At 47.8% G+C, this 25,669-nt stretch overlaps 2 protein-coding genes across 7 annotated transcripts in view; one reads left to right on the forward strand and one right to left on the reverse strand.

Annotated features, from left to right (window-relative positions):
* Positions 1–25,669, reverse strand: part of LOC117205517 — a 142,686-nt gene that overhangs the window by 11,845 nt on the left and 105,172 nt on the right. For all 6 annotated transcript variants that reach the window (XM_033443988.1, XM_033444025.1, XM_033444034.1 and 3 more), the window contains 2 exons: positions 14,050–14,125; positions 3,926–4,052 (listed from right to left, as the gene is read on the reverse strand). In XM_033443988.1, the coding sequence (XP_033299879.1) occupies positions 3,926–4,052; positions 14,050–14,125 (203 nt within the window). The remainder of the gene's footprint in view (positions 1–3,925; positions 4,053–14,049; positions 14,126–25,669) is intronic.
* Positions 13,032–25,669, forward strand: part of LOC117205564 — a 37,805-nt gene continuing 25,167 nt past the window's right edge. Inside the window, exon 1 of the mRNA XM_033444099.1 lies at positions 13,032–13,180. Coding sequence (XP_033299990.1) covers positions 13,035–13,180 — 146 coding nt within the window. The 5' untranslated portion in view covers positions 13,032–13,034. The remainder of the gene's footprint in view (positions 13,181–25,669) is intronic.

A 25,669-nucleotide genomic window follows, 5' to 3' on the forward strand; every position in this document is an offset into this window, starting at 1 on the left:
GGTGAGACTCGGTCGAACGCAAACTTTCTTCATCGACAAATCGATTTACGTTGGAGAACGGGGAGAAAAGTTGCGGGAAAACAAGGGAGCAGGGTGAAGGGAAGTCGAAATGTCGGAGAGAATCGCATTACCTTCGGGGTTATTTCGTCCGGTGAACGCGACTCTTCGGCCGAACGATTTAGGTCGCTCGGGGAGCAAAGGGAAAAAGAGATAGAGAGACACGCGTGTCTGCGATTCAGCGAGAAACGCGGCACGTCGCTGCATCGTCGGATGCGTTCCGATAAAACGTGACTCGTTCTTCGCCGGTGTTTCGCGTGTGCTACATTTCTTGAAAACGCGTCGTGACACGGAACGAGAGGATCGCTGTCTCGGAAGGCCAAACTTTCGAACGAAAGAGCAAGACAGAGGGAAAAAGTTTCGCGAAAGCATCGGCGAGAGAGCTCGAGGTTTGAGACTTCGATTCCTAGCCGATGAAAAGTTTCGCTCCGATACGAAACACGATTTCAAAGGGAACCGCGGCACACATTCTTCGTCTTTAGCGAACAGGGAATTAACGAACGAGGGGATTACCGTGGGACGTTTCGAAATGGTTGACGCTGGGAAAACGGCGTGAAAGCGTTGCGTCGTCGGGAAAACGATCTCTGGTCGATAAAGCGCTTAATCGCTTCCGCTAGTCGTCGATTAGTCCGCCACGATACCCTGCGCGTTCGCGGGGTAATCGCAGCTTGTCCTGCCATTCGGTTTTCTTCTATTCTTCGTAAAGTCGACCTTTAACCGGACGAGCGCGGCAGGAGCGGAGGCAGAGTTAAATAAACGCGGGGAATCGGGGCCACGATTTAAAATTTTCAGATAGTGAAATTAAGCGTGGTGTTACGTAACGGAGCAAAAGGGGAGGGGGAATGAGAGGGAAAATTAAAAGTCGAGAGCCCGAGCAAAAATATACGAGTCCGCCCGCTAAATCCACTTAATTCCTGCTACTCCAATAAGTGTCACGTGAGCGTATCCAAGTGGAGGAATGGTCCGGATGGAAGGGGTGAAAAGACACGCTCGCTTTTGTCCACGGAGAAATTTCTTTGTCGATATCGGAGAGCCATTGGACCGAGTCAGATTAATAGCTGTTCTCTCTTTCTCTTCCTTTTCTCTTCTGGATCTCGAGAACGGAGCAAAAGGATGAGCCGATTCGACTCACGTAATGCTCGTTACGCGTCGGCCGATATTAACGAGCGTCGAGGAAAACGGAACTTTCGTGCCTTCCAAAACGCGAATCGGAAGCGGACGTATCGTACCGAGAATAGACGAGTCTCGTGCGATCCGTTTCTGCCTTCCACGGCCTCCGGGACCACATCGCGCGATCCGAGAAATCGATCGGTTAGCCAACGGTTGCTCCTATCCTTCACCCACAGCTCTTTCTTCCTCTTAACCTCCGAGCTTTTCCTCCGCCTTTCCGACTTTACACCGCGTGGCTCTTCCTTCAGTCACGATAGATGGCGGCGATCTCGCTCCCTCTCTCTCTCTCTCTCTCTTCCTAGTCTCGTCCCGATTCGTCAAACATTTATTCGGCACGATAAAGGCGACCTCGTTCCACCTGTACGGGGACAACGCGCATCCACCTCGTCGACGTATATCGAAACGTATCGCGAACTTTATGCTTTTCCACCCCGTCGTTCCTTCGCCCTTTTTACTCCGTCCATTCCAACTGGTTCGATGAAATACTTTTATAGACGACGTGGAATAAAATTCGGAAAGGGAAATTGAATAGAGGCTTCTTACGTTCAAAGCTGGGTGCCGTCTCGGCCGTGGACGAGCCATCTCTTCAACGAACAAGCGCGCGACTCGGTTTTACATTCCGCATGGTGATCGGCCGCGTTACCGCGGTCGAATTCCAGGTCTCTGTTCTTGCTCGCGGGTTCTAGAACACGCGCCGATATCGTACGTAACCTGACATTTTGTCCGAGGGTCGAGGAAGCTATGGAAACGACGATTAATCGACCAGAGTTTTATATTCACGGAACGTTGCTCGATCAACGCTCCAACGAAACAAGATCGTCATAATTAATATCGATAATGTCGAAGTGGTCACCACTTCTAAGAAAACTCTACATCTGGTCTGTTTAGTTTTCTCAAGCGCCGAAGCTATCGACAGCGTATAGACGAAAGACTGCGACGAAGACAGACCGTAAACGGTAGACAGGCGACGTTGGCTTCGGGGTTTTCAGTTATCGGGTAACACAGCTAGCGTGCGGATCTGGACCAGTTGAAATTGTATTCTTACTTAGAATTACGCTTCTATTTAAGTATATTTTCTACCTTAAAATTTATCCGCGAGTTTCTCCGTTTACACGTCAAATAACCTCGACAGATAAAATTTGAGAAACGTATATAAACGAAAGGTAGAAACCGAAGAAATTTTGTAACTCAGAAGTTTCGTAAATATCCTGATACTCATGAACCGATGGTTACACGAGGAACCGGTAATGGCTGACTTTTACGTTCATCGCGTGACACGAAACGCTTCGATATTCGAACACTCTCCTAGTTTATCGTCACCTGGTCGCATTTGTACGCGTACGCGAATGTTCTACCTTTTCTCCTTTGAACGAGACTCGCAAAAACGCAAATTCTCCGCACTGCCGGTGATATTGGTTTCGTTGTTCGTTCAGTATCAGAGTAAACGAACGTCTTTACGATCAGCCAGCCAATTTCTCGTCAACTTGCAGCCACTTGTTACGACTCTGTATGCGCATAAACGACGCTTACGATCTCCCAGTCGTTATCCTTGCGTGACTCGCAGAAGAATCGAGGAATTATTTGACCAGAGCTTTAAATATATTACACGTTGGCTCAGTGTTGCGACAGATCGTTTCAAACGGATTTCATAAACACGCGATACCGATCGATTAATCTTTCCTTTGCGAATCTGTTACACGGGACTGGTAGACGTTCTGTCACGCGGCTCAGCTTCTCGGTAGACAAACCAGCGAACTCTAGTTTTCGTTAATTTCTCAGTTTCGTTACACAGGTACAGGTGTTGTCGATGTTTTCCACGAGTTGATTTATTACAAGTGGATGGCACGCAAGTAACAGCAAGTCTCGAGGCAAATTTAAAAAATAGCGTTTGTAACGTGGTCGCTTCTTTATGCTTTTCATTATATTTCCGAGTGGTTCGCTTATAAACGCCGGTGTACGTAACGTAAAAAGTTCCAGCTAAAAACATAATCCAAAAGTAAACTTGTTAAATAAAACAATAACATGGTAGTGAGTCGCGTCATTTTCGTATCCAGCAAACCTTCGTTACTTTCCCACCGACTGAACTCAATTTCGCGACACGTCGACAGCCGTGAGAGAAAAAAGAGAAGCATTCGCGAAATGTTTACCTTAGATCGGACCACCGACGCATATTCGCGGATGTAATTGCGCGCGTTTCAGCGCATTGCGTAATACAAAAATACGTCTATACGCGCGTACAGATACGCTGGATATTGAAGTTGGATACGAGATAAAAGAGCCGAGTAACTGCTTGCTCTTTCCCTCCGTACTTTTACCGATCGCTCGTAAGTGGAATTTCCGTCGATGTCGCTCGCTTTGCTAGTTCTCGTAACGGGGGCATCGCCGTGCGCGAATCGTTGCTTCTCTTCCTTCTGGATCTCGTTGATTCGTCTTCGTCCTGTCTTCGAGAAAAGCGAGAGCGAGAGCGAGAGACAGTCAGACAGAGAGAACCGTGGTCGAGATCACGGGAAGGTTAATCGCGCTCCGATCGAGCACGAGCGTCGAGCGGAATTGTACAAAGATAATCCGTAAAGTAGAAGGCGGAGAAGACGCGGACAGCGGATGTCGCGCGCGTGGTACGTGGCAATACGATGATCAGATACCAAAGTCGGAACAAGAGTGCGCGACGTTGCGGGACACAGGAGAGCTTTCAACTCACGTCAACTTTAACGCCCTCGACGCGATAGCTGTGCTTCGTAGGTTCCCCTCTAGGCACGTATCTGTAGAATTCCTCGTGATCCTTGTACCACGTGATGGAGTAAAGCTTGTCCGCTTCTAGGTCGTATCTGAAACAAGAGAGCAAACGATGCGTGACTTATCGTTAAGAAAAGCGCCGGTTGAATAGTTTCTCGACCATTTGTTTATCCATTTGTTTGCGCCCGGGATTTCGCGCGCGTGACAATACGCAAGAGTAAGAAGTTTCTTTCTAATAAAGAACGGTACAAAGTTGTTGGGCGAGCTGGAATATTCAGGCTCGTTCGGGACGCTCGATCGCGAAGAATTCACACGTTTAATGTTGTAATAGGAATGCGTTCAAACGCGTTTCGCGAACGAGAGCTAGCATATTACTTTGCATGTAATCTTCACTCTCTGCAAACGCAAGGTTCTGATCGATTAATCGCTTCCTGGTATCGATTCTTGAATTTTCTGAGAAATGTTCGATGCGCCGGTGCTATTATACGTATATGTACGTTCTGTGTCTTTGTATATAGAAGAGGTTCTTCTTGCATGTATAGTTGTGTCATCGCATCGTATTTCAATTATTTCTATCAAGATTACTGGATATGAAACAGAATGGCCATTAAACAAATAAATAAATATTTCGTTTTCTCTCCCTTCCTCTCTCTCTCTCTCTCTCTCTCTCTCTCTTTGTATATCCTCGGCGCGTTTCTCTTGGTTAATATCGATTAGTCGAGACCGAGGACGAAAGCAGATGAAACGGTAGTCGTGACGCGTACGAACCGCGGAATCGTTTCTCGATTAGTCGCAGAGTAGACCGTTTCGATGGTTGGGCCGTGCGAGTAATGGAAACTGTTACCGGTTTCCGGCAACGTATTTGAAGTATCGAGCGCGCGTTTGATGTATTTTTTGCTTTACATATCGGAGATTTCGTTCGTTTATCCGATATTCCATGGAATCGTCTCATCTGGTCTCGGTGTCTCGTTTTGTTTCGTTATCCCGGCTGTTCGGTCTTCTGCGGTTCGCGAATGTTACGTAACTGAACGTTGTTGCGTTTTGGAAAAGGCCGGTGAACGTTTTTCCATCCACAAAGGGGAAGAAGCAACGGGAAAAGGAAGAGACGCAGGTATAGCGAAGGGTGGAAACGGCCAGGCAAAAACGATTCGGGTTCTCGCGTCGCACGATAAACGAGACAGCGGTTGCCGAGAATCGTGCGAGCTACGTGTTCGTCCGTAGGTATGCGCTTTAACGTGATTACAATGATGCCCGGCACGAAGGAAGGAACGGGCCACTGTCGCGTGACAAGCTTCCAACCTGGCGAACAACAATTACGGTAATTGATCAACATCCGCGATCCAAGCGTAGCGTCGCGAATCGCATCAATTTGCTAATCGAGTGCTTTCCTCTCGTTCATCGTTCTCCCGTCGGGGAATAAAAAAAAAAAGGTCCCTCGGAGGATTCTCCGTTCGCGTCCCATCTTCGAAAACCGGAAATCTTTTAGCTCGGATAATTCCACGGAATCGAACGTCCGGAAGATTTTACAAGCAAACGTGGTTTCTTCGTCTCTTCCGCCCTCTCTCTCTCTCTCTCTGTCTCTGCCTCTTTTTCCTCGGATCGTTTCCTTCGTCGTAACGAAATCGAATCGACCTCCACTCTGCCGTTCTTCCTCGGTGATCGTCGTTCGTCAACACCGATACCGTTCGCGTTCCGCTATCGGAATCGCCGATAAAATCGCGAAGCGCAACAGGCTATTCCGCTGGAGCGCGAGCTGGAGTGCAACGCGATAATTAATATTTGTAAAGTAATTAAACTGGCACGTTTGTGTTGTAGTGGAGCGACGATGTCTGGAGTCACCGTGGCGCGATACGTCCTGCTTTTCGGATTCGCTGGCTGCCTCGCGTAATAGCATCGACCGTATCCGGCGGAACGATCGCGGATAACGCGCGACGGCGAAACTCGCTCGTTGGAAAACTCGTCGACTAATACGCGGTACTTTCATCCTCGAATTGGACCGTATCTATTATACACACTCTGCTTGCGGCGATCGTCTCGATAACAAAGCAGCGAGAAGACCAGCTTACGTTTACCAGCGATTAAATTTTATCCGCGTCGTATTTTATTCCTCCTCTGGCATTCCTAGATGGCTGGATGCAACGTCGTTTCTCTTATTGTCGTGCGCGTCTAGCCTCGTGTCTCGATCGTAATCGTCTTTCGGAATTTACCCCGTCGGCTTCACCCCTTTCCTCTCTGCCATTCTCTCAACTCGTTAAATTGCGTCGCAACGGAGAGTCGGTCGATTACGTTTCAACGTAGGCGTTCTATATCGTCGAGTCAACGACGAGAAGAGTACGATAAGGTAGTTGCACGCCGCGTTACCGTTAGATACCGTGCACCGTCGTATGGAATACGTCGATGCTCCGCTGTAGGATGTTGTATCGCGACGTCGTTTGTACAGTCTGTTGGCCAACTAGCCGGTTACTCGGTTGCTCGGTTGCTCGGTTGCTCGATCGTTGCACCATCGCGAAGCGACACGGTCGCATAGTGACATCGTTGCATAGCCGACGTACCCAAGGGGGGCATCCGGTAGGGTGGGGTTGCTCCGCTTCCGCTTGCATTGGCACCGGTGCTGCTGTCGCCATCGCCGTCACCGTCGCCGCCGTGGAGGTAGCTCCCTAGTTGCCAGCTGCAGCTACCGGAAAAGGGATTGCCGCATTCGAGCGTAGGTGCACAATTTGGAGGGCTGCGTCGTGGGATTGATTTGCATCCTCCGGCTCATTTGCCGGGTCGTGTCCTGCGGGAACTCCCCCTTCGCCTCCCCTCGGATTTCCAAGCTCGCGCGCTCTCACGCTCCGCCTTTCCATTTTCTTTTCTCTTTGTGGCGGCTTTCCCAGCTTTCCCTCCTTTCTATATAGATCCTACCAATTTTCTCTTCCGTCGTATCTGCTTCTTTCCCTTCTTTCCACCCTCTTCCTCTCTTCCCTTTGCTTTCCCTTTCTCCGAGACCTTGCCTCGTACACGGCAAAGCGGAAATCTTTTGTTTCGACTCGATTCCATCCGATTCGATTCGATTCGTCGAGTATGCACGTGCGCGCACGGTATCCGCTCGTCAACGAGCTACAGCGACGGTGCAGAGGACCGCGCGCCAGGCAAATTTCTCTGTTCTTTGATCAAATTATCGCGTGTCGGATTTGCGAGTCGCGGTAGAACGCGCAAGAGGGAAGCTGCTTTATATCCACCGGGCACCCCATTGTTCGCAGCGGAGAGAGATTCGGTGCAGCAGCGGAAGGGCTGTAGCTTCGACGTATCGCGACTCTACGTCGTATCCTGTATGCGCGTAAAAGCGTTCCTGACGTTGGAAAATTGCCCAACTATCTTCGGTCCGTCGTCGCTCTATCATCTCGTTCGATGGCCCAGACGGAGCTCGGAGAAAGCGTTTTTCCGTCTTCGACTACCATTCGCCGGCCGTTCGAAGAAGTTGCGCAAAGTTGGAAGATTTGTAACGAAGAGAAGTCGATCGTTCTTCTGTTCGAGAAGTTACGCGTCTCGAGAAAGGAGTGCGTCTCGGCGTAGAACGTCGCAGACGACAGTCCATCGCACACTCAGTCTTCGGACTTTGCTTCCGATTCGAAGATTCCGTTGAACGCTTGCGAAGCGTTAGTCGCGCTCGGAAGGATTCGCTCGCGATCTCCGTGGCGATGAAATTTCCCGGAATTTCGACGGGTGCGAGCAAGAAGACGAGGAGGGACGGCTGCTCGCGCGCCAAAATCACGAAGGAACTTGGTCGTTGGTCTCCGCGCCCCGTTAAAGCCGCTCGGAATGCCGTTTGGAGCGGGACGAAACAGGCGAACCGGAATTGAACAGGACAGAGAACGGAACGGAGAATGAAACGAGGTGAGCTGAAACGGGTTGCCGGAACGAGACAGGACGGAGCGAGGTTAGGAGCGGGATACGGAGAAGAGAAGAGGCGACGCGCCGGATAAACCAACAACCGAGCGCTCGCTGGGGACGGTAAACTAATTTGCAATTTATACCTACGTCGGAAAACGATCCCCGTCTCTTTGCTGCGTCATGCTGCCGTCCTGGCGCTTCACTGGCACCCAATATCAAAGAACTTCGTGTACATGCTCGTCGTCCAACTCTTTCCTTTTTCCGCGAGAGAATGTCGCTTCTGTCGAGAAAAACGGTACGTCGACCCGGATAATCGAGGATACCGAGCCAAACAAACGACGCCTTCCCGCCCCCCCCCCTCCCTCTTCGCTTTCATCCTCTCGCCCGTTTCCTCGCCTACCGCTCGACCAAGCGACGATCGTTTCCATCGAATACGACTCTGCGACTCTGGACACGATCTACCGACTCCTAGCGTCCTCTGAATAAATCACATCGATTTTAAGAGTATACGAGAAGATGCCGAGTACCGCGCAACACTCCGAGCGAAATGTCAATTTAGCTTCGAACCTCGTTAATTACGCAAATCGTCTCGTTGCCGTTCTCGCCTTGCCGCTCCACCTTCTTTTCCTTCCATTTTTCAAACGACTTTCGGCAAGTCCTAGCCTCGACGCGCCTCCCAAGACGTCCGAGAATAAACAGGACATCGACCGTATTTATCGTCGAGAATGTCGCGTCAGCCTCGCTTTATAAAACTCGATGCCGATCGTCGTACCGTGGCTGCTTGAAAATCGAGAAACGAGGGAGGGACGAGAGGAAAACGATACCGCCGCTGTTTCGTTCGCTCTTGCGGCCTATGAACCAGCTATCGCGAGCCTTATTCCAGAAGAGAAGGAGAATGAGATTAGAATACGAATGGCTGGTTGTTTTGGCAGGACCATGAGGAACGAGGACGCGGAGAAAAGAGCCGCGCGAACGTGTCACGTTCCACCGTTTGAAAGAAACCGAACGGAAGGAAACGACAACTGAACGTAAGAACGAAGAGTCGGAAAGAGTACGTTCGTTTGGCTGGTAGATACCTGGGAAAAATGGAAAGTCGCGAGACTTTGGACCTTCGGTCGTAAAGTGAAAAGACGGCGACCTGCTACGCCAAGGTCCTCTCACACCTTCTCCTCGTTCCGAATTTCTCGACGTATAGAGCGGAGCTCAGACTCCGATTACACAGATCTCACGTGCCTTTTGCTATTTCGTTGCCGTGTCGATACAACGGTACAGCACCAAGATAATAACGTTCGATCGTCTACCGATGCTACTTGCGTATCGGTGTTGCCCACTTACAAAATTAAAATCTAAAAAAAACAACGGCGAGTCTCGTACACACAGCGTACGACACGTTTCTGGCAACTGGGTCAAGCTATAACTTTAAAGCGCTAGAAAATAGATGAATATTTTATCGGATAAGCTGAAATTGTTTCGAGTGGCGCGTCGCGCGGTACGTGCGTCTTCTTCGCAAGCGAAATCGTTTCAAGATTGCAGCGTCGATGCTAAAAAAAGAAGCGATACGCAACAGTATTTATTATTAGGCTAGTAGGACTAGTTAGACGATACACGACGATCTTTGCTTCGTTACATTTTGCGACGAGAAGACGACGACGAAAACACGCCGATCTCTGTCTCTTCCGACGATAATCTGTGCCTCGACGTCAAAGGCAACGAGGCGATATTTTTAATCTCTAGGGGGGCTAAATCGATCGATCAAAATACAAGAATAACGAAAAAGTTTCAATTCAATATCGCAACGTTACGCTGGTTCGCTGTTCTCAAGTTATTGAGTTTCAAAACGTAATAGTTCGATAGAGTCTGTTCGAGGATACGTGCCAGCGGCGCGCAGGATATGCCACTCCGACTGACGAATTTTGCTTCTCAACTTTATAATTCGATAACGCACGACCGATTCGCGAATTCGAACAACTCCATTCGACAACCTGCGCTCCACTCGCGTTGCGACTTTCTTCTCCGTTTCTCGTCCTTCTCCTCGCCATTCCATCACGCTTAGATAGATTTTCCGATGCGTCCGAGATACAATCGATAACGCGTTGATATTATACGACGCGAACATTGGTCCCAAGAAAAATAACGCTTAAGACCAAAATTGGAAAAATCTCTATCTTGCGCACGGCTTCGCGTTCTGTGAATTAATCTTGGGATTTTGCTCGGCAGCTGGCTGGCTACGCGGATGGGATCAACGCGTTGATTCGATCGATCGGTTTTCGCGATCAACGGTGCAATTTGGTTCGACGCGTCCGTCTCGCTGGATATTATCGAGCGATCTCGCGGTCTAGGTCGACGACACGTTCGCGAAAATCGATTTTCCCTGGAAATCAAAGTCGACTCGGCAATTGCTCGCTGTTTCTTACATTGCTCGTGAAAACAAGTACCCACTAGAAATGCAGGCGCGCGCGATATCCAACGGTCGACCTTATTTTCTTCGTGAAAAGTCGTTGAGTCCGCGCCACTAATTAGAATGCATATTCTGACTAGCCGTAATTGTAGGACGCGCAATGCTGGCACCATAATTTCATTACGTCTTAATTAACATGGTGGCACGCGCGCGGAGCTTAAGGATCCACGAAATATCATCGAGGACACGTTACACGGTTAATCCACGACCACGGTCGTTGGTTCCATCTTTTCCAAAGTGTATTTCGATGTTCCGCGTGACTTTTAACGATTATTTAAGTCGTGTTACGACAAAGGCTTTGGCGATACGATCGAGAAGGTGACGGATGTACGCTCTTGTCTGTGAGTCACCTGACACTCGCTAGTTTCCAGCGCGAGCCTTAACGAGACAAGTTTTAGTAAAATACGTGTAATAAATCTTGAAAACTTTCAACAGATTCTCGGATAATTCAATGTTTCTTACAACATACGCGATTAACGAGCGTTAGCTTCGTTTTACGACGACCTGCGTGAAAGATCGAATCGAAGCTGTAGAATTTTTCTTGTACGAAAACTCGTTTCCGAGTAAGTCGGTGCTCAGAATTCGTGGGGTTACACGCGCGCTGTACTCGAATACGACGTAGACAAATTTTTCTGGCATATTCCGTTTAAACCTTCAGCTTTTGTCATTTTGTCAATGTCCAGGGCAAAAGTAGGACAAAAAGTAAATGATTTTTCAGAATTTTAATACTAATAAATAAAATTATCGCGCGATATATACGTTTGTGTCTCATTTCTCATTACTTGGTATTCGATAAATACGAACAGTGTTTCAAGCAAGCATTACATCGACACGTGTCGTATGTATGCAGGCGTAACGCGCGAGATCACGTGTAAATGTACTTGTATTCGACAGATTTTTATTATCGATTTATTCCGAAATAATGCTACGATAAAATGTCACTCCACATTTTCGATTTATTTTTTCATGTAGATTTATACCACTCTTTCGTGTTTTAGTACGAGCCCGAAAACAATCCGTATAAATCAACAGAGAAATTAATACGAATGATCGATATTTCTACCGTATTCTATCTATCGTATCGAAAACAAGCCAGATATCATGCTAATTTACATGTAGCGCATTACCGTTCGAGTTAAAAGTATTTACCAGTACTATCGCGCAACATTAATTCGCAAGTAATGGAATAACGTATTTCGGTACGATACGCGTATTTTCAAGCTTGCGGATAACGTATTAAAGTGGCCGAAACTTTGTACGATTATTATTCCAAAGTTCTTCGTATCTTCGCTATGGTAATAAGCTCGCGGGAAACGGGAAACTCTCTTCTTTAAAACGATTTCAGTTTTATACTGTTACGACTTTCCATTCCTGAGATATCATCGTTTAAAGCGGAGCATAATGTTTAACGTTTTAATATCGTCTTCCTATTTCCGCGATCGAATCTCACACGCTCACCTACAGTTACTGACCTATCTCACACAGGCTCCAACGTCTCACGGGATGGTCAGCGGCACGTTTTGAGTCGACGACGTTGTTTTTACTATTACGATCACGCGCACGCATTCTCCGCAATGAAACAGATACCATTCGCTATTTCTCGTAATTTAGAGCTTTCAGGTTTTATATCTCGAGAACCGATCGAGTTGTTAATCCGACGCGATTACAAATACGAAATCACACCACGAAATTTATCCGTTCGTCGCTGTTCTTCGATACTCGCGTGTTATACCGTGCGTTATGCTATTCCGTATGACTTTATTAAAGCTACGAAAACAACTCTCTGTTCGAAACTCTGTCCTATCAACGACTCTATGATATTTAAAACTCCCATGGAAAGCTTTATGCCGGAGGGTTTTAAAGCCTCGTGCCCTACGTCGCGTTACTCCTTCGGCGCGTTCCGTCTCTGCGAGGGGAATAGATGTCGTCTGGTATGGGAATGAACGGCAGTTTGGTCAACTCTGCGGAAGTTTCGCAGGGTTTAGTTGGCTGTAGTAACCGTTAAGGCGCGTACTCACCAGTAAACACGTTTGCAAACATTTTACGACCATTCTACGATTTTCTCACAAACGCTTCTTGTATCAACCGACTCTCGACCAGTTCTAAAATCTATAGCCGACGTTCGCCTAATGATTCGTTCGGCGCTATTCACGCGACTGTCGTCTACAGTTATTCGAATCTCTGATCGATCGCGCACTGAAAATACTGCGATTTGGAAAAAGTCGAAAGACATCAGCTATCGGTATGGGCATTTGTTTGTATGTGCGAAGCTTCGAGCTAGATGTTATAAACGACGAAACAAAGATAAGGAGAAAGAAACGATCGAGCAACACCGATAGCCAAGTATTCGGATGCCTTGCATCGTCTTCGCCTATGAATCGTGGTTAATGGAGATTCGTTAACAGAGATTCGCCGAGACCCGTCGTTTCCTACCGGAAGAAACTTTGATTCCGCGCTAACTACTGGACTCGCGCAATTACCGGCCATACGACAACCCCGACGAAGACGGGGAGAACGGACCGCTACGATGATCGACGCAGGGACGCTACAGGCTGCGCGCTCCAACTCGCGTTCACTGGAGGGCGAAACGTTCGTTCGAGTTAGGCGTTCGAATTCGTGTTCCAGGCAATAGACAACGGAACGAAAGTTCTGCATAGTTGGAAGCAACTCGGCCCTTATTCAACGAGAAGCTCTCGTGGCTGTGGACGAAATCTGCAAGATTGCCGTGTAACCGGAAGAGGAAATGGCACAGGGACGTCACGAAGCAGACGCGCAAGGAAGAGGCCAGGGTTCCGCGAACGAATTCGAAAGAGATCTCGCGGGAGTCGAAGATTGTACGCGCTCGGATGCCTCGGGAAGCATCTTTTTCAGGCGAGAAACCCAACAGAGGTAAGAGGAAGCTTTGCCGCTCGGATTGCGGTCTACGATATTGCGAGTATAAATAAATAAAGCGCGAGGAGAGAGCGGAAAGATATCGAGATTCCTAGCTCCAAGGGATTACCGATCCATCCTCTTCTTCTCGTCTTATTTTTAATCTTATTTACCGTCTCGCTCGGACGCTAAGCGTAAACTCGATACGTTATTGGCTGGCATCTTATCGATGTCTTTACGAGTTCTTCTCGTCTGGTTTCCCTTGCTGTAAATAAGAGAGAAAAATCGCTCGACCCGTCTTCGCGTTTCTTCGTTGCGGTTCCCACTCGTATCGGACCGCTCGATCGCTCGCGTCCGACTCCAACGGCTTTGTCGTTTTCCAGGGATTTATTCGCTGGATGACCGCGAATCGATTTATCTCGCGTGCATTGAACGCGTGCTGAAAACGTCGCCAGCAAAGTAGAATCGTTATGGGAGACTGGCGCGCGACGACGCCACGTCGAGTCAGACGAAAAATGCCAACGGTTCCTACGACGCCATCGTTCGCAGGCGTTACGACACCTGTTAGCCTCGCGCACAACGTACTTAGCGAACGCGACGCTGCACGGAAAGCGATATTTTCCAATTAATAACGTCAGCTTCCTCGTTGCTCGTATTTGTATGTCAGCCGTTTCTGTCTCTTCGAACGTCCCGACATTTACGAACAACGACGTACGCGTTTGCTTCGGCAGGTACACAGCCGGCGATGATTTCGCGCTGTCGAATGTGGCATCTGTACGATCGATCGTCGTCGGTCGATCGAAAAAAAGAGACGCGGAAGGACCAGCGAGAATCTCTTTGAAAACGACGCCGCTCGACGACGTTGCACCACGTCCGAGTACTCTTACCTGCACTCGAGAAGCGCACTCTGGCCCCTAAAGGAGTACGGCGGGACGCTTATGTAAAGCAGCTTCAGCCCAGTCACTGTAACAGAAAGAGGAAACAAACTTTTTGTATTTTTTTTAGACACCGACGGCAGCCATATCTCTCCCTTTGGTCTTCTAACTTTCGAGAAATGGGGTGCGAGGACTAGCCGAAAGTTGAAGAAGCGCGAGATCTAGCGCATGCTCGCTAGCTGGCAACGGCGTCTTTGTGACCGTTGCCGAGGATCTCTTTCGATTCAAATGCCACCGAACGCTTGACCTACTGAGAAGCGCACAATGAAAGCATTAAAACTGAACGCCACTCTGTCCCGAATGACATTCCTATGATAAAATCTCGCTGCGACCTTCGAGTCGACCCGTGTTCGACTTGACTCCAGCCACCGACCATTACTTAGTACAAGGAAGAAAAGCTTGGAAAGTTGTGGCTCGATCGAATGACCAAGAGGCGGGGTACGGAGGACGCGAGTGGATTGTACTAGATGTTCAAACAATGCTCCGCAAACTCCATTGTACCGTCCTTTGTGGCCGCTTTCCTTTCTTTCTTCTTCGCTTTCCCATGGTCCTCCCTACTAGAGAGGTACCCGGAAGAAATTCCATCGGATCCGGTTGCCGCGAACAAACGACAAACGACACGTAACGATAAATATAAATAAGTAGGTAAATATAGAAAGAAAGCAGGTGGTACGTGTGGCGAATCCGATTGGTAGAGTGGCCGGTACAGCGGAGTCACTAAGCTACCGAGCAGAACCGAGAGAACGAGACCCTGTCTAGCGCTCGGTGCTCGGTTCAAAGGGGTTTGCGTTTAATTAAGCTCGTGCGATATTTTACGACGGTGACGGTACGCGTGGCTATTCCACGGAGGGCCGGCCTTTCTCTGCATCGTAAAATATACCGTCCGTAATGTATCGTTACGCGAGCAGTGCACAGAGACCGGCAGGTGAGTTTGCTTGAATTATTTCCTTCGGAGAGACGCAATTTTTCGTACGTCCTAACGTGATTTCGAGGCGAGCCACGACCGAGTACGATTCTCCGTTTCGTCCCATCGCGTTTTCTTTTTTCTTTTTTTTTCGCTTCTTTCCTTCTTTTTCTTTTTTTTTTTTTTTTTTTTTTTTGGAAGCGGAATTTCTACACAACGTAACTTCGGCCCGCGAGTCCTGGACGTTTCGCGTACGTGGCTGGCTTATAAGTTACCGTGCTGGAAAGAACCATTCCCAGTGGTTAATCTCTTCCACGGTCGTACCGCTTAATCCACCACTCACGAACCAAGATACATTGTCCTTCTAATTACCCGGACTATGATCTTAATGGACTTGGAAATGCCAAGCGCGTCAGTTCCGTGTGCAAATTACGTAAACGTGGAAGGACTCTTTAATCGCGATGGTACGCGTTACGACGCGCGACTGGCCAACGCGAAAAAGCCGACACACGGCCGTGTTTTAAATGCGAATTGCAAATTATCGCCGTTGGGCTGCATAGGGACTCGCCATTCGGTCCTCGCGCTTCAAAGGTACATAGCATGCAGCGTACTCGTTTGGGACTGGCAGTGGGGCTGTATCGATTTGCATCTCACCGCTTGTTTTATCCTTCCAGTTATACTTCGATCAGCCGTTTCGTCGATGAAAACTTCGACTTAAGCTTCTATGTGAAACCCCGTGTCTCGCGTGCTCGCACGTTCCCTTCAACGCCGATGCTTTTTAACGCATAGACGGGTTTCGATTACGTGTCGTTATCTCGAGTTAACAACTACGTTGCTCGTGTATACGCGTTTCCAATGGTTCGTCGAGCGCGATTCCATTGATGAAAAATCGATCGATGAGAACCGTGAGAAAGGCAACGATGACGTTTGCCCGAAGAAATTCGATTAGGCGCAAATTTGATATCCGTGCATTAACGAACGTTAAATTAGTTTTCGAATGAATCGCGACTCGCTGCGAATCGATAACTCCGCGCACAGAATCGCCGGTTTGACGTCTCGTTTTGGCTTTGCGGGGTCCGGTTTGGAGAGGTTCGTAGCCACGACAATAACGTCGCTTACGGTGTACGTAACGGAATCGTCCATTGAATTAGAGTGCCCGCGGCGTTTCGAGACAAGCGAGTTCGGGTCCGGACTACTCAGCTTTTGGCCGAACGATCGTGACGCGGGTCACAAGTGCACCCTATCGGCCGCCCCGATTCGCTTTCTCCGCGTTCAGGAATTAATTGCACGCCGGTTCGACTTTGAATAGCCACTCCAAGTCGGCTCTCCACCAAACTCGCCGCTTTCTCTACGCGAACGCGTCCTGTGCCTTCTGTTCCTCTACGTCAGGTACTTGGTCGTCAACGATGCTATCTGCACGATGGTATGCACGGTCCGGTCGAACAGCGTATACGAACGGGCATAAGGCGATTATTTATGGAAAAGTAAAAACGAAACGTAGAATGCGTCTTTGTTCTACGAGCGTTTCTGTTGGTTGTGGCGGCAAAAAAAAAAACGAGTCACGAAAATCCTTGCCGATCGTTACTGCACGATCGACGTTAAAATTCGTTAGGAGCGATTCTTCGTTAATTTTGCGCAAATTAATCTAACGAGCTTTCTTCGCAGCGTTGATTCGGTATCGGCCAGGATTCCAATTAAAGCCACAGAGAACCGCTAGTTTCGACGGACCCTTCTCGAATTCTTCGGACCAAATCCGCCAAAGTGAAATTAACGAAGAGCTGTTTAGCTGGCGTTTACCGCGGTACTTCCTAATGTCCGCAAATGCTATCCGTGATGAAATGACCGAGGCGAAATTCCGGTAACGCGATACGGTCGTTGCTACCAGAAGCAATACCACGACAATACCAGAATTTTCATTATTACCGTTCTATTACCTCTTATTTTCTATTTGTTTTACGCTCGTGCGATAGGCGATCGATGTTTCAAAACTTATTTATCCACCCGACGATCGATAATTCTCAAGCCGTGTGACAAATATAGGATGGATTCTCAGCTAGTCTTAATGCGAATTCCTATAGTCCAGTGTAGTCCAGTTTTCAAACAATCACCAACGTTTTATGGCGTGTTGAACGTTCCATCAAAGTTCTCTTTGGTAGATTTCCTATAACCCGTGTATAGCTGGTTTCGATGGTTGAACCAGAAAAATGCTTCAAACGCAAGTCCGCTGGTATCAAACGGAGAACGTACTCGTGTTAAAAAAGCTTTCAACAGTAGTGTTTTCTCGCAAAAAAAAAAAACAGGTCTTTTGTATTTTTCAAATCATATTCTTAAATTAGAAAAAAGAGCGATCTTTTGACGCGAAATTTACGAAAATTTATTTACTACGAATAAATGAAAGATGCAGAGAGAACGATAGAGTTGGAAGATGATTAAATCAAGAAGCAACCTAGTACGGTATACGCATACTTGCAAAAAAATTGCAAAAATGATTTCCTGCGGAACGAAGCGCCACGTGAAAAAGTTTCGTTCTATATTTTCGATTTGTTTTTTCGCGTCGTATCGCTCCCCTGTCGATTACTCGAACGCTCTACACGCACATATTCGAGTGCAAGAATGCGAATTTCAAATAGCCGGTTTATCCCAAAAGAACAAAAGACTTTGCATTTTATCTGTGAACTATGTTCATCGTCATCTCGTCAAAACGGGACAACGTCGCCTCGTTTTGACGACGTGCGTCACGATTTCCCGTTGGATGCGCTAAATGCGCACCACTAGCTTTCTTTTCTTCTTTTTCAAACATCGGACCAGCGTGTGCAGCGATACGATCGTATCCCGCGTCTATATACGAGATGTTTTGTCCGTCTCTAGTGCTCCGGTTAGAGAAGATCCGTCCTCGAATTCCGCCTCGATTCGTCGAAATCGTAAAAGCCAATTTACCTGTGATTCAAGGCAAGCAAGATTAATTGGCACGGTAACGAGAGAGCGATACTCATTGAGTTCCGTTTTTCGTCCGGAAACGCACCGGGCTCTATTCCGATTTCCGTCGTCGCACAATATCGTCACGAGCTGAAAAATTCGCGGTCGGCGGAGAATGGTGAAACGCAGCAACCGCCATACAAAGATAGTTCTCCCTTAGACGTTTTTTACTCCGCTTCCGAATGCTCGCCGCGAAAAGGCTTACGGTTAAAAGCGTTTTATTCGCATAGACGCGCGTAATTCGCTCTCCCCTCTCGGTCAATTCGTAACGAGTTACGATTCACGAGCCATTTTTTATACGTCGAGCGTATAATTGTATGCGCCAGTTGGTGAATCATTTTCTTTTTCTTTTTTTTTCCTTCTTCGTTTTTTTTTTTTTTTTTTTTTTTTGGAAACAAAACACAAAGAATTTAGAGACAACTCGTTGAAACCTAGCGGTTAATTTTGTAACACCGTATATGTAAATTCTATCGTGGCACCGTCGACGCAGGATCCTATCGAACAATTTCTATTTTTCAACTATAACGCCACGTTGTAAATAATAAATTTTCTTTGGCTGGCCGAATTATTATTCAATACATAATCGCTCGTGTATACCGCAATTAATTAATTACCATGAGATATTACACAGCCAGATTCGTTCCATAGAGTTCATTTCGTCGAAGAACATCCAAACCGGGCAATTCATCCGACTCGAATGAAAATGTTTAAAGCTAGCTTAAATCACTTGCGCATTCGCTTTAATCACGACACGAACCGATTCGAATTTAATCCTTTCAGAAAGTGAAAAAGTGAAATAATGCTAGTAAATCGTACAACGTAGATCTAAAATAAACGCTATTAAAATTGTACGTACGGACTTTAAATAACTGAATTGAACGTATTCGTAACCGCAAAACTGCACGAAAAATAGATAAGAATTTCGTCGGAGAGAAATAAGTGGAAAACATAAATGCGAGAGTATCGCCACTATGGGTGATTCGATTGCCGGGAACTGTAATTACGAAGGTAGTAAGCGTGGTATACAATTTGATCTTGTCACACACTTTCGCACATTTTTCTCGCATGGTTGGCTCGCAACGATTCCCGGAATTCTTTGACAGAATCGTTGGAACGGAGGCGATCGGAGCGCGGGAACGCGAGAGAAAAGAATTCCTCGTGTTCCGGATCACAAACGCGCGACCGATTGGCCGAGCGAAATTGTTGCTCGATAGAGAGAACGTTGGCCGGACGGACGTCCGAGAAGTCGTTATCTTATCCTATATAGTGGTTGTTCGGCCAGGTAGGCAGTTAACTCGTATCTGGTCACGCCACCAGTTAAATTCCCCCTTACGTACTTATCGCGAATTAAAGCGCTCCTTCAAAGGGGGCCGGAGACACGGAAAGGTAAAGGCCGTCCTTGTATTATCGCGTTCGGATGAGTTTCACGCGACCGCGCTACCGTCAGTCGACATTAACGTTTTCATTACGCGATTACGATTAACCATCCTGCAAATCTGTTATTTTCTTTTCGCGAGGATCGTAGCCTCTTCCTTCTCCGTTTATCCACGTTGCGTTATTCGTACGTACTGCGACGATCTTCCACGATATTCGCGATACCGATTTCGAGTTTGTTCCGCGCGTTTGTTCTTCCTTCCTCTGCATGTTCCGGCAACGATCGCGGACTAGGTTAACGATCGTGAGTGGCGAGCTTTGAAAGCACGGACGATCGTAACAGGTGTAAAACAACGATAAAACAGACTCGGTTGGACGTCGTACGACGTCCGCGTACCGTACGATTGTAATATTACGACAAAGTGGCGTTGGAATCAGCGGATGTCCATCTGGAAATCCAGCGAATATTTGGCAACGTCATCTCGTCCGTGCATCTCTACTATTGCGTGTAGCAATCAAAACTATTGCGTGTTTTATACACAAATAAAACGTCGAATAACTTTCCTTCCAGCTTTTTATCTCTTCTTACAGTTGTAAGATCAACGCCAGATAATACGCGTTGGTAATTAACACGGATTGCGGGTGTACAACGTGTTGCCACAATTTCCGCCAGCTACTTACTTTTCTTAAATAAATCGATCGTTCTATTCGAGGTCCAAGGTCGAACTTCAAGGTACGTTGAAGCGCAGGTGACCGCTCGTACAGCCCTATTTTATCATATATTTGCCGCTAGCGTATATCCGGCTGAATTTTTCCCAAAGAATTAATACGTATTTCGTCGTTCGACGATTTATTCTCGAGTACACCGTCGGACCGCAACGATGGCAATTTATTAAAGCGCGAGCAGCGTATCGTGCGTGCGTACGTACAGAAGGGGTGCGTGTAGGTTAGGCGAAGGAGAACCGCCGAGAAATAAGTGGCGAACACGGAATGTGTGCCGTTGCCCGAGGCCGGACAATCCAGGCGGCGATATAGAAGCGCCTTCCCCTCGACTCGTATCTTTGGTTTCGGTGGCTCGTGTTCCCTCCTACCGTGTAGCTAAAGGTTGGCGTAGTCGTGACGATAAATTTATCCAACGATAAGAGAGCCGATTTTTGTCTTTACGAGCCTCGGTGGGCCCTTCTTTCTGCGAGGAAGCGGAAGAGAAACGGAAAGACAAGTAGAAAAAGAGAGAAAGAGAGAGCGGCTTCCGGGTTATGGCGTGACCGCGTCACGACGCGCGCGTGTCCCTCGGCACACAGCTATTGTAAGCAAAAGGAAAAAGAGGAGTGAAAAAGGAAGGGAGAGGGAACGACACGGGCGAACAAAAGAGAGGGCCGCCTAAACCGTGGCTTGTATGTACGTTCACGGCCCTCGCGTAATGCTATCGAGGCACATTTTCCCCTCGAACGCCTGCTGGGCGGCGAAGGGCGCCGGCGATGCCGGTCAGGCGCGTAAAAACCGCGTACAGATCGCACGCCGTCCGTTTCCGTCGTTGTTTCCGAGAGAGACAACTGGACGTAGCTTTGCTCGAGGGTAGAAAGAAAAGAAAGAAGACGGTCGTGTCCAATGGGCAGTGGAGTAGCTACTGGTTTTTCACGTGCTCCGCGAGTTCATCGATTCCATTGGCCTCGCGGCAACGCGAAATGGGCGATGGGGAGAGCAGAGAAAACTAAAAGAGGAGCGCGACGCGCGCGCGGTATATGTGCACGGTTGGCTGACTCAGCTGAAACGCATGCCACATTAATATTAATTATCACGTAGACGGGGCGCGTGTCGTGTCGTGCGCTACTTTTTTCGGCTGAAAACGTTCGGCTCGACAACGGGCCTCTCGAGAGACAAAGAGGGAGAGAGGCAGAGAGAGAGAGAGACCGACACGGAGAACGAGGATCGGCTAGACGAGCGTACCATCTCCTTTCGTTCGAGCGCGATCTTTTTTCTTTTAATATTCGCTACGCGACAAGGGGGAACAAAGTGGCCAGCTTTGCGATTAATTATTACCGCGCGCAACCGGAGAACCGCTCGGGGAGAGAAATTTTGCCACGAACACAATTTTTCGAAATGTCTGGCGGAAGGGTCGAGAAGGATCCTGGAGAATGACAAAGGTCAATGGATATCCGGGTTTGCCGGAGTACGCCCATATATCGTGAGAGTCGAAAAGACCCATTAAGGACATTTGTTTGACCTATGAATCCGGTGGAGCTGATGTGACAGAACGTACAGTTAGTCACTGAGAGTCGGCCGTGCAATGCGCCGTGCAGTTTCACCTACGCCGCGAACGTTAATGTACGAAATAGAACAGACCAGAAGGCTACCGTCTGACACTTTGCGTTTCTACGACAAAATCGCGAGATAATTGTCTCGCGATTGCGAGATTTCCAACTCAATATCAACGAATTTGAGTCCATTCCGATCGCTGGAAAATGCTACAAACTGTCAAACGTATAACGCGATAGCGACTCTCGAAACGGTAGCTGAATATATTGATCGTCGAACTGTCAAGAATATGTTTGCTTTCTTTCTCTAGCTGATTACCGATCTCGTGGAAACGAAGAAGTACGTGGAAATTTCGATGGAAACATCCGGCGATTAGGAAATTCTTCCGTGCGTATCAGGGATAAAGATACAAGCGATGTGGAGGATGAACGAACGCGCGGACTCGATAGCAGCGGAAGGAAAGTTTTCTCATTGCGTCGAACGAGATAGGTATCGGAAGTTTAGATACGAGGTTGGAACTCGTTCTCGCGGCGATTTCCAAGATAACGCTCTCTCGCAATCTCGGTGAATGGACGCGAAGAAAGCCACGCGAGGAGAGATAGCGGGACCCAATTAAAATCAATCATTCGATATTTATGGAGAGCTCATAGTGGAACGGGTCGCTTCGGTCGAGTTCCATGCGGCTCCATGTTCCCCGAGGGCTGCTACGGCTGGTTCGGTACACATAACCCTTCCATCTGCCATGATACGATAATGGCGGAACCTTCGTGTAGCCTGATACACGGAGACAAACGACCGTGTGTGTGAATTGGGACACGCGCGCACCACGGTTTGTCGTCACCTCGCCAAAAACTGAACTCGTCGACGACTAAAACGAGCCAAGGGAAGAAAAGGGAGCGAGAAACGTAACTGGAGCAAAATACAGCCGGGTAAACATCTGTTTGCACAGTCGGAGAAACCAGTTCGACCGACGACGATAACGAAATTGCGAGAGAATTTTCCTTCTCGCGATCCTCCTTCGGATGTAACGTCGATAGAGTATCGTCGTCACTCGCGAACCACTTTGTATACTAAGCGAATTTGTACACGAAAGGACGAAATACCCGTGAACGACGATAACAAGAATAAAAATTGCTGTGACGAAAACCGGGACTGTGCTGCTTTCGGACTCTCCATTCGAGGTAATTGTTCAAAATAGGGTACTTACGTCTTATCGATTTCGACGATCTCGACGCATTTTATCGAGCGATTCCTTCCTATGCTCTGTCGCTCGATTCTACGTTTCAAGATACAGAGGAATTTACGTTTAATGCTGTACAAGGCATCCAAGGCATATAATAAAGCAGCAAGAAACGCTATATCAAAATAGGCCATTGAAAGGCTTTATTGGGAAGCTATAATAAAAACACGAAATACAAAGAAAGAATAATAAAACATATTGACCGAAAAAAGTAAAACAAACCGAAAATAAAATGTTTCGTTTTCATTGTTTTTCGTCTCAATGAACCAATATAACATTCGCTTGATATATCTTTCTTTTGTAAAGTTTCGCGCGTATGAAAGCACAATAGCGTAAAATTGAAGGCGATACTAGACACCAACATATTATTCCCTTTCTCTATGTTGTATTTTTTCCATAACTTTTTAACGAAGCTCTAGCTGAACCATGTTTATAAATCATTCTTCCTCTCATTATACCCATAGAATTTATCGACAAAGTTCGGCTGTCCAAAATCCCGCCATGCACACGCGTGCGTGCATTTAGTAGTCGATGTGTATTTTTGTAGCAATGGAATTGGATCTAGGCTTTTCAACGACAACAACTAAGCCTGTTACATTTTTCACCAACTAAAGATCGCAATTTACCGGGCATATTCCATACGAAAACCTGACAGCTATACACCCTCCAATTCGAAATAATTGGCCGAACGATAATTCTTCCGTCGGAGAATTCGCGATCAACGTTGTAGGGAATTTCGATCTTCGTCAGCTTCCCGTGTGCGATTATTCTTCGGTCGTGTGGGTCGCGACGAGTGGAGAGAAGGATCGTATAAGGTGCGAGCGAACGACTGACCAGCGATGTTCGGCCACCCGACGCATTTGAATGTTTAATGAGAGCCGACGATGGGTAGCCACGCTGCTAGTTGTCGATTTCGTCCGTCGCAGAGAAATTTCCATCTAGGATCGTGCACGGCTCGAAGCTACGGTGTTTTCCAGTGTACCGTGTGCGAAACTATTTTCGTCGGTTTCGCGATATTCCAGCGACGCGTCTGAAAATCGTATCGCTAGGATGGATAGTAGAACGCCGGATATCTGCGTCGAGGGTTTAATTGTCGTCGACCCGTGTAAACCGCGGCTACCAGTAGACCGCGACTACCAATGTAGTTTCGCAGTAGTATTTACCCAGTTTCGTGCAGGCATTTCGTGCCGCCGCGTCGATCGAATCGAAAGACACGTTTTGGCGGCGCGTGGAGGAACCCAGACGTGGATCGAATTCGACGTTTCGACCGCTACGTCGGTGTACAAACTGAAACGAAACCGACCGATTGCCAGCAAACGAGAAGAAAACGGTATCGAACGAATTACGACGGAAGCGTGTTCGACGTACGGTTCGATCTCCGATGGACGCGAACTCGGACGAGTTCGACGCGGAATTCGAAATCGCTTTGGACAGCAGCCAGAAACGGCTCTCTCGTTCGATAGGAAGTTCGGAGGAGAGTGTAGGCGGGCGCCCGCGACGCGACGTCCCATTGTTCGTCGACGATGCGTCTTTTCAAAGTTTAAAGACGTTCGATGACGAACGAGCCGCCGGAAACGTTTCGTAACGCGAGAGGAATTTTCGTGAGGCGCGCGATGAAGCAGAGAATAAAAAAAAAAAAAAAAAGAAAAAGGAGAAACGGGGTCGGTAAAGTCAGAGAGACGTCAAAGTTGCGGGATAATTTGAATTTCGCAGCAACTTTGAATAGGAAAAAATGAAAGGGCGCGATGTTACCGAAGTTCGACGAATGAATTTTTCCTGTCCCTTTTGGCCGTAAAGTGGAAAGCAATCGAAGTTCGTTAGGCCTCTGCGCTTACGCATTTTGGTAAACGTTTGCGGTGAAATAACCAGTGGTCTCGTGTAGTCAAATTTTTACGCGCGTGTCCTAATGTAACCGGCGCGAGGGGAAAAAGGAAGAATCACGGTTGCTCTCCGGACACGGAGAAACAAGAGCGAGACAAGTTTGAGTTAATACGGGACCCGGTTTTACGCGCTTTCTCCCGCTACTGTGTCGCGGTTACTTTTGTATCTCGTCGCGTATTTCGTCGCGGCGGTGAGTAATGAAAGTATTATTTCTAATTATCCCGGAATATAGAAATACTAACTCGCCATTTTCAACTTTGTGTCGCGGTATCACGCTACGCGTACGAGCGTTACGACTTTGTTTTCTCCCCACGACTATCTTCCTACCGTAAGCTTCACCGTCGGCAAAAGTCAAATCTTCGTCGGACGAAGATCTGTCTTGATTTAAGACGACTGAGACGACGGAGAGACCGGGACGAGCTCGCTTGAAATCGCTTAACGAGACGAGAGCGCGTCGACCAGACCAACCAAGCCGATGGAAAAAGGGTTCGAAGAGGAATCGATCGGAAGCGGAGCGAGCCGGGGCGAGCGTTAACGATTCGACGCGGCGGCACCAATCGTTTTATCGACGAATTAAGCCGAATTAAGGCTGGCCCTACGGGACGACCACGCGCGATTTCACACGCGAACGTTTTTCCATTGAATTTCGAAAAATTGTTTTATCATCGTTTCCCCTCGTCCTCGCGATATCTGTTGCGCCAAAATGCTTCAACAGGGACGACCCATTCGGGAAAATTCGATATTCCTTTGGCTTGGTCGACGCAACACGGCCAACAGCGTTCCGGATACGTATTTTTGCCGGAGCAGTTAGGTTCGCGACATTCGGCGGAAAAGTGGAAGTTTCTCGACCCAAAATGGGAACGGAACGAGAATTCGAAGGTACCGTTGCTAGCGGGAGATAACATTTTTCCAATTTCCCACCTAATGTAAATGCCTTCGAG

This window comes from Bombus bifarius, unplaced genomic scaffold (assembly GCF_011952205.1).
Source record: "Bombus bifarius isolate JDL3187 unplaced genomic scaffold, Bbif_JDL3187 scf7180000007966, whole genome shotgun sequence".
NCBI lineage: Eukaryota > Metazoa > Arthropoda > Insecta > Hymenoptera > Apidae > Bombus > Bombus bifarius.